This window comes from Protomyctophum parallelum, assembly GCF_964188405.1.
Source record: "Protomyctophum parallelum genome assembly, chromosome: 5".
In the NCBI taxonomy this organism is placed as follows: Eukaryota; Metazoa; Chordata; class Actinopteri; order Myctophiformes; family Myctophidae; genus Protomyctophum; species Protomyctophum parallelum.
The window spans coordinates 29,335,837-29,344,984 of record NC_139702.1 but is presented as its reverse complement, the minus strand read 5'-3'; the positions used below and the strand labels follow the sequence as shown (position 1 = coordinate 29,344,984).

At 47.1% G+C, this 9,148-nt stretch overlaps 1 protein-coding gene across 1 annotated transcript in view; it reads left to right on the top strand.

The window, feature by feature from the left end:
• Positions 1-9,148, top strand: part of cacna1ab (calcium channel, voltage-dependent, P/Q type, alpha 1A subunit, b) — a gene marked incomplete at both ends in the record, with an annotated part of 292,563 nt that overhangs the window by 159,091 nt on the left and 124,324 nt on the right. Inside the window, 3 exon segments of the mRNA XM_083764411.1 lie at positions 1,865-2,056; positions 5,667-5,779; positions 6,053-6,165. Of these exon segments, the coding sequence (XP_083620537.1) occupies positions 1,865-2,056; positions 5,667-5,779; positions 6,053-6,165 (418 nt within the window).

Below are 9,148 nucleotides of genomic sequence, written 5' to 3'. Positions count from 1 at the left end.
GGCTACTTGTTTCTTCTTCGCTGAGTAAAGTAAGTAAGTAGCCTTGCCGAGCCATGAGGCCCATAGGGCAGGAGCCTATCTCTTGTTTCTGTAGCGTGAGGCAGCTTGATGTACAAGTACACCCCCTGGACATGACGCTAGTATGTCGCAGGGACTTACCCCCAATCCAACCCTTGATGCTGAGTGTCAAGCATAGACTGTAAAAAATATGGACAAAGCGTTCCCCGGGTCTAACATGGACGTAAAATGAAGCCTGCTATTCCTGCACTGTAAGTCGCCATCTTTCTAGATCCGTTTGGGCCCAGCTGGCCATTGGCTGGCTCCGTTTTGGCTGACCGTTTTGGCTGACCGAGACAACGAGGCGGGACTTCCCCCCTTCTTCTCCGTTGGTTTTTATTTTGACTCGAGTGGGAGGGGAATCCCGATCATAGACTGTAACGGTAGACACACCCCTCAGAACATACGCGACTTTATGGTAATTATTTTAATTAATGGGACCATCATTTTCCAAAAAGAATATTATGACATTAGAAATGAGACTTTAAACTAGTGACTGGAAGCAGAAAGTATTCATGACCATGTTTATTAAGGTAATACAGTCCAATAAAGTTGGGCCCAAATACATGGACTTCTATGGGGCTATGGGTTTTTCTGGGTCCAATGACAGCGCCACAACAGGCCATTATATGAACTACGATTTCCTTAGTGGCTTCACAAAATATCTGTCTGACTGCCCCCCTGGTGTCAAGCAGGGAGGCACTGGGTCCCATTTTTAGAGTCTTTGGTATGACCCGGCCGGGGATCGAACCCCGACCTCCCAGTCTCAGGGCGGACACTCTAACCACAAGGCCGCTGAGCCATGCGGTAAAACCTCCTTACACACTGACACACTCACAGCTGACCGGAGAGATTCACGCGGCCCCCGTGTGTATAAAGATAGAGGCGATCGTTTGGGGACAATTTAAGTTTGCACGCTTCTGTTCTGATGACTTCACTGACATATAGTGCAGCAGCATGCAGCCAGGCAATCAGTTGAACAAGATGCAGCTGAGTGAGCAGAGAGCAGCACATCAAAGGGCCGGCACACACACAAAGGAGTTGTTAATTAATGGCAGGCTGAACTCCTTAAAGGGAAAGAATCACTTATGTCCGTGACAATAACCAATCCTACAGGGTTGTTTTTTTATACATCTTTTTTATTGAGATTTTCACTGAGAGATATCCCAGGATATAAAGGTAGACACAGTAATAGTCATGGTCACAGAACATATTCCTTGGGTAATATGACAGATTTAAAGTAAGTATACAACATTAAGATCTGAGTTCTTAATCCTACAGTTTGAATTATGTACACACATGTGCACACATGGATCAAAAATAATGATATGGACTTATGTTAATGAAGTCGACTTGTTGAAAAGTCGACTTTTTGCTTAATGCCCTAGTATGTGTGTATGTGTGCGTGCCGCGTGTGTGTCTGGTTAAAGGCTCATACATAGTCTGGATTTTCGGTGGTGAGGTGACCACCGAACTACAACATGACGTCACGAGCCGAAGCCGTGCCACCGCCCCAGCCCTTCTCTCTGTTTTTACTCACCACCGCTCAACGTTATTTCAGCTCCGGTGGTCAGCTCACCACCGTAGTGGTGGTCACCTCACCACCGAAAATCCAGACTATGAATTAAGACAACTAACTAACAACAACACTTCTCTGTCCGTCGCCCCCACCCACCCATCTGAAACCCACCCACCCTTCTGAAACCCACCCACCCTTCTGAAACCCACCCACCCTTCTGAAACCCACCCACCCTTCTGAAACCCACCCACCCTTCTGAAACCCACCCACCCCGCCGCTCCTATACAGGTTTCGCTCGCTCCAGCATCAAGAGCAAGGACGGCAGCTACAACAAGAGCGAGAGGCGTGTGCGTTTCATGATCCGCAAGATGGTGAAGACGCAGGCGTTCTACTGGACCGTGCTGTGCCTGGTGGGCCTCAACACCATGTGTGTGGCCGTGGTGCACTACGACCAGCCCGAGGTGCTGTCCGACTTCCTCTGTGAGTTACTGGGAACGACCCTTTAAGACCTGGAACGAACGCATCTGTGTCACCTTGTAGCGTTTAACCACTTTACATGTAATTGTTTTAGACTTTTGCTATTGAAAAATATGATCTACAAGCTCATATAGCGTTGGTGGCACTGAGTTTCTTTAAAGATTTTTGGTTGAACGACCCTTTAAGACCTGGAACGCATCTGTGTCACCTTGGCGTTTAGTCACTTTACATGTAATTGTTTTAGACTTTTGCTATTGAAAAATATGATCTACAAGCTCATAATAGCGTTGGCGGCACTGAGTTTCTTTAAAGATTTTTGGTTGATTTTCTGCCTTTATTGATAGTTTCAAGTGGAGATTGACAGGAAAGAGGGAGAGAGAGAAGGGCAAAGCAAAGCAAAGCTAAAAGCAAAGCAAAGCAAAGCAAAGCTAAAAGCAAAGCAAAGAAAAGGTACTATGTTTACCCAGGGTAACTGGACCAAGCTCAAGAACTTGTTTACAGCCAGGCCCTGCTAGTATAGAATATTTCATGGTAGGGGTTCAATGCCTTGTCCAAGGGCACTTCAGCGGTGGTAATTTTAACGTGCCGGTCTGGGGATATATACGAACTAGCGACCTTCCGATATCAAGACCGCTCCGCAAACTGTTCGGCCACCGCTGCCCCCTTTCAGCAAATGTCGGCGTCATGAACGGAAACTCGAAGACACAACACGCTGTCGGGCCATAGCCTATAGTGACATGCGCCTGGACCACTATAGGCCAGGGGGCGCACCTCGACCCGCCTTTTTTCACCGACGAACTAAATGAAAACTAAATAAAAATGAAATAAAACCAACTAGAAACTAAGCTATGATGAAGGATACGTGTAGCTTGCGGAGTTAGTTCAGTCGGATATACTCTGTATTCGGTGTATTCAGTGTGCGCAAGACCCACATGTGGCACAAGTCGCTGATGTGGCAGGCAGTCAGCTGACCAATTGGGCGGGGTATTTAAGCTCTCCTAGACGGCATGCTCTTCCTGCCTTCCTTCTGCATAAGGTTCCTGGTTGTTACAGGTATGTGATGTTTGCTCCCACCACCACCCCAGCACCACCGGTGGGCTCTGTTATTTCTGTTCCCCATGGGGGGGGTTGTTGTTGAATATCTATATCTCCGTGCTCTTAATGTTTAATGATGGTGTTTCATTGTGCCGAGCAGGGAGAAAAATGTAGCAGAGCCTGAACGCCTCAAGATAAAATATAATATGCACACTTGTATTCTCATAATTCTATAATAGATATTGGTTAAATCTATTCGTGAGTTATCTGACTGAACTAAAACTAATGACTGATGACTAAATATATTGACAATTTCATCAATAAATAAAAACTAGACCAAAATGTTAGGACTGTTGGAGATAAAGACATGTCACGTGTCACACACACGCAAGCACATACGCACACGCACACACACACGCACACACGCACACACACACACACACACACACACTGTGACACACACACACACAGCCGCTGATGGCCAGTGTCCAGTCACAGGGTCATTAGCATATGGGAGCGTAGCCACTGATGGAGTCCATTCATCACCACTCTGTCATTTACTACTGCACTGTCAAACTGCTAAGTGTTGGTTTAACTCAGAGAGCATGCTGACGGAACCCCAATGGACCCATAACGCTACCATTTGTAACAATGGACACTGAGGATTTTACTGTGTATTATTGACTCATTTCTCTCTCTCTCTCTCTCTCTCTCTCTCTCTCGCCGCGCCGCGCTAGCATGGGAGTCAATGACAAGCTAATAGTTGCACAGAGCGTTAGCGTATGGAAAGCGAAAAGCGAAATGCCAAAAAATAAAAATAGGAAAAAATCAGAATATTCTTATCTCCAGGGCTGCACATAAGTGGTGCGCCACCGCGCATGCGTCGTCAAAATTCAAAATGCGCTGTCAATCAAGCGCCGGGAAGCGCTTCTGCGTACCAACAGCCGGGGCCGCCCAGAATGATTATTATGGCCAGAATACTAGTAAATTCTGTGGCGAGAGCATTTCCCACCGACTGCCACTCAAAGTGGCTACTGGCCAATCACAGCGCGTCCTTACTCAAAAGGGGGAGGATTCCATGCTGCTTTCTGCTGGGAGCCTGGGATGGGAGGAGGCGGAGGGCGGTTGACAGGAAAACCTGACACAAATAGTTTTGTCTTCTCTGTTTCAGATAGCAAACTACTGTAGTCCCCGGTGTAAAAGGGCATGCTTTGGATGCTTTGCACTCTTCCCATTTGCCGCTGTGCTTGTGTTTGTTTTCCGGCTGCTGGAGCAGCATGGTTGCTCGTGTGCGATGCCGTCTCAAAACCCGAATCCGAGGCAGAAACCATATTAGCGTCTCTCACAGCCTAGGCACCGGCCACCGACTTTTTACGGGTACTAAGGTTTTAGTTCCGACATAGTGGAGTGGGAAGAGTTTAAAGCATTGCGGACTGGCACTGCTGCTGCCCAACATGAACACTGTGTCTCGACATACTGTCCCTTATTATCGTAAAGTCGGGTAGTGTACACTGTTTATTTTTGCACCGAGGAGCCATGTGTGTCTGACTGTCTGACTACGTACGTCGCCTCAGCTAAAAACAAAAGGGAACTAGGGAAGCCTGATGTATGCTTCGCCGTACGATGTGTCGCATGTTAAAAAAATAGCTGATCTGCAAGCTCACAACGTGTTGCAACACGTTGTGAGTTAGTGTGTGAGCAACACGTTGTGAGCTAGTAGATCGGTTATTTAAATACAAAAAAAAAAAAAAAAATCTAAATATTGCTTTGATGCTCATATTATCCTTAGGAAGTGTTAAGTTATTTTTATTATAATATGCATTCCATAGGGCTGGACCACACATGGACCTAGATTTTAGCAAATTTAGATTTTTTAAATAATGGGATGAATCTACAACAAGAGCCATTCTAGGGCTAAATCTAGAGTTGCAATACCCTCCATTGACTCCCCACTCATCCAATAAATATTGTTTTGCTATAAGTTATTCATCCCTCTTTTATCCATCTGGCGAGACGGGTCGCCGCATTTTAGGAGCACCAAGACACTCCTCCAGGTGCTCCTCTGAGTACTAGACCAAAAAAGTTGTGTGCAGCCCTGCTTATCTCGCCCCGTATCTTTGAGGGTGCGCTAGGACGTACAGGTACGTCCATTGTAACTCTCGGTTCCAATCCTTATGACGTACAGGTACGTCCTATGAACTGAAACGGTTAACCCATTTTGGGCGGGAACCCCTTTTGGCGTTAGCATTATGTTATGCTTTAGCTATTGAAAAATAGCAGATCTACAAGCTCATAGTTTACGAGCTTGTAGGTCTGCTATTTTTGAAAAACCGAAGAACGACGGACATAGAAACATAGCTTTTTCAGAAAACTGTCAGGATGTAGAAGACATTTTTGGAATCTGATCTCAGGTCAGAATGTGCCTAATGATAACAGATGGGCTCAATCCCACTAATGTGAGATGACACTACAGCGGGTGACACTGCATGGTCACCGTCCTATTGTCCTATAAGTGCTGAGGCTTTTTTCCTCATTTCTCTTTCCACTCTCTCTCTCTCTCGTCCTTTTTCCCCCTCAGTCTACGCTGAGTTTATCTTCCTGGCCATGTTCATGTCAGAGATGGGCATCAAGATGTACGGCCTGGGCACACAGCCCTACTTCCATTCCTCCTTCAACTGCTTCGACTGTGTGGTGAGAACACGCACACACGCACGCTCGCACGCACGCACACACGAGCGTGCATGCACAGCTTGCACACACACACACACGCACGCACACGCGCGACGCGCGTACACATTCTGTTCAGCTAATGTTTCATTTCATATAGAGAAGACTAATTGTGTGTGTGTGTGTGTGTGTGTGTGTGTGTGTGTGTGTGTGTGTGTGTGTGTGTGTGTGTGTGTGTGTGTGTGTGTGTGTGTGTGTGTGTGTGTGTGTGTGTGTGTGTGTGCACACGCTGTGCAGGTGATTGTGGGTAGCATCTTCGAGGTGATCTGGGCCCTCATAAAGCCAGGCACATCCTTTGGGATCAGCGTGCTTCGAGCTCTGCGGCTGCTCCGGATCTTCAAAGTCACAAAGTAAGTATTACACACACACACACACACACACACACACACACACACCGCCGTCGACAATGGATGGATTCCCTCCAGAGTTCTCTGTTTCTCTTCCCTTGAGGAGTTCCAAGTCAGAGGGAGAGCCTGTCTGTCTTGCGTAGTGTGTTGTGTGACAATTTCGTCCAATTTTGTTGTTTTGGTCTTCATCCATGGCTCATTTTTGTTGACCTTTGTCTGGACCTTTGTCAGGATTCTTCTGAGACATTTGTTGATAAAGGTTTGCCAGTTGCACTTTATTTGTTGTGTACTTAAAACAGGACAGATGTTTTTGGAGGGGAATTGAAGATAATTTTTTGTTGCTTGTTGCTGTATCACTCTAGAGCAGGGGTTGGGGTTCTCAACGTTCTTGGCTGGGGACCCCCGGAAATGCTTTGGCTGTGTCTCCAGCCATTCAGTTGTCATTCATCACTGAGCAGTAGCAATGCTGTCAGTGCTCTTTGCCTTGCCTATCCTTGCTTTCACATCAAAGGACTCTAGCCTACATCTTCTAGCGTCATTGTCTCCACCAGCCGAAGGCATGGGGAGAGTATGTTTTGCACTCCGTCCGTCCGTCCGTGTGTCCGTGTGTCCGTGTGTCCGTGTGTCCGTCCGTGACCAGCTAATCTCAGCCACCGTTAACCCGGTCGATGCCAAATTTTGCACACACACTCCCTGGATGCCAACCATGAACCTCTGCCCCAAACTTTCCAGAACGGCCCGTTATAGCGCCACCAGGAGGCCGCTTTGTGCAAAACAGGTTTCTGCACAGCACACCTACAGATTTTGTCCAAACATCACGCAAATTGGTACACAGTCTCTCTAGAGCCATTCAACCAAACCCGTCTTTCATATTTCTCACACTCCATCCTGATTGGTTAAGATTGGCTTCCAAAGTTCACAGGAGTGCTCAGTTTCAAACAAAATGCTGCAAATCATGAACACATCGCGTGATTTCCGTGAAATTGTGCACCCACATTCCCACTAGGCCGAGGACAAAATGCCACATGAACAATTTCAACTCAGCCTCAAGGTGGCGCTATAACTGGCCAAAAAGTGTTTTTACCTCTAACTGCACGGATCTGTGGATAACCTGGTGGAGACCTGTGCCCAGAAGGGCACTTTTTCTAGTTTGCTCTGCACTGGTCATATTTATCGTCATGGATTTAGGCGTCTGCGTCAATGTTTTGGTGCTGCCTATATAGTAGCTGCCAGGTCATTTGCAGAGTCCAAGCTGTTTAGCCGTGTCCAAGTTGTCCACTGGATTCCGTTATTTTATTTGTTCTGTGGATGCTCTCGTTATCCAGTCGAGGGACTAGTACAAACTACTACAGACTACAAACAAGAATAGGGATAGTATAGCAGCCCTGTCGACTGACCCCTCTTGGTTTGTGAGCCGTCCATCATGTGTCACTCTACAGGTCATTTGAGAACAGCTGTTTTTAATTATGCTCATTAGCTTAGTGGGGCACTCCATGGTGTCTCAGTAGCTTCCGGGTGTTCTGTCTATTGTGCATCGTCAAATGTTTTTTTTTCGTCTAGTCTACAAAGTTGACGTATGGAGTGAGGAGTTTTCCACTCTCATGATTGCTCTATAATAATGTGAAGAGTGGAAATCTGGTCGACGTGGTCTTTCGTTGTTCTCAACTAGTGATGCACCGAATATTCATCCGCAGAAAATATTCTGCAAAAAATGCTTTTTCGGCCCAAATAGGCAGATAATATATCACTGAATAGTGTATGCAATTAATGCATTCAAAAGAGCTGAATAAATGTGTTCTGGACCCATAATAGTGATTATTCTTAAGTTTTGCCATAACCATTTATTTTGCCATAAATCAGGTAGCTTTAAGGTACGGCCATGACAGCAATGGTAGGAAAAAATATATATAATATTAATCATATTCGGATATGCGGTATTCGATTTTCGGCCAACTGTTTCCTATATTCGGTATTCGGTTTCGGACAATAATTTCCCTTTCGGTGCATCCCTATTCTCAACGATGCTGTGATGATCCCTGGTCCAACCACTGGCCTCCCATTCTATCAGTGCTCTGTGTGTCTTGATAGCATGAGAGGGTAAACAGAACACTCGCCACAAAACACACTCGCTGTCACGGTTTGCAGAATGACTGAACCCAAATGCAGATGAAAGTTCAAATAAAGATATTTATTAAATCAGGAGGTCAAGCTTACAAAGTGTTAGCTGTGGCTGCTTACAGAAAAACCAGGAATGCTAAATGCAAAACATTTCAAAGCAGAATGCCACAAACAGAAAGACCAAAAGGCAAACCTTACAAAAGGCATCAAAAGGTAAAGTCCCAAAACGGAAGAGCAACACGAGGAACCAGGAATCTTCACGGTAGAGCTCAGGGACAGCAATGTTGCACACCGGAGAAGGGTTTATGTTCCCACAGTTTGTGTTTGCAATGAGTCCAGTCTTTATAGGAGGTGGGTTGATTGGGGAAATGTTCTCAGGTGTGAAGGGCATGGCACTGCTGGGCTGGGGATGGATTGGGAACAGGTGTGTGACAATGACTGAGGGTAGGAATGGGGAGTGGGAGTGGCTGACAGGGAGATCTGGTATGCAGACCCTGACAGTACCTCCCTCTTAAGGGACGGCTTCCAGACGTCCCACCACGCTGGCCCGGAACACAGAGCAGGGTGGGCGGAGGGGGTCTGGAGGAGGGAGACTGAGGCAGAGAAGGTGACGTCAGGTGGGCGGCCAGGACGCTGAGGCCAGGCGTTAGGCGGACGGCCTGGGGGCTGAGCCGATGCGTCAGGCGGACGGCCTGGGGGCTGAGACAAGGCAGAGATGCCATCTGGCGGACGGCCTGGGGGCTGAGACGAAACCGAGATGTCATCTGGTGGGCGGGACGAGGCAGAGGACACGCGGTCTGGAAGACGGTCGGGGAGCTGGGACCATGCGTAGGACCTTGGAGGAGACGCCGGGGATGCCTCCGACAGA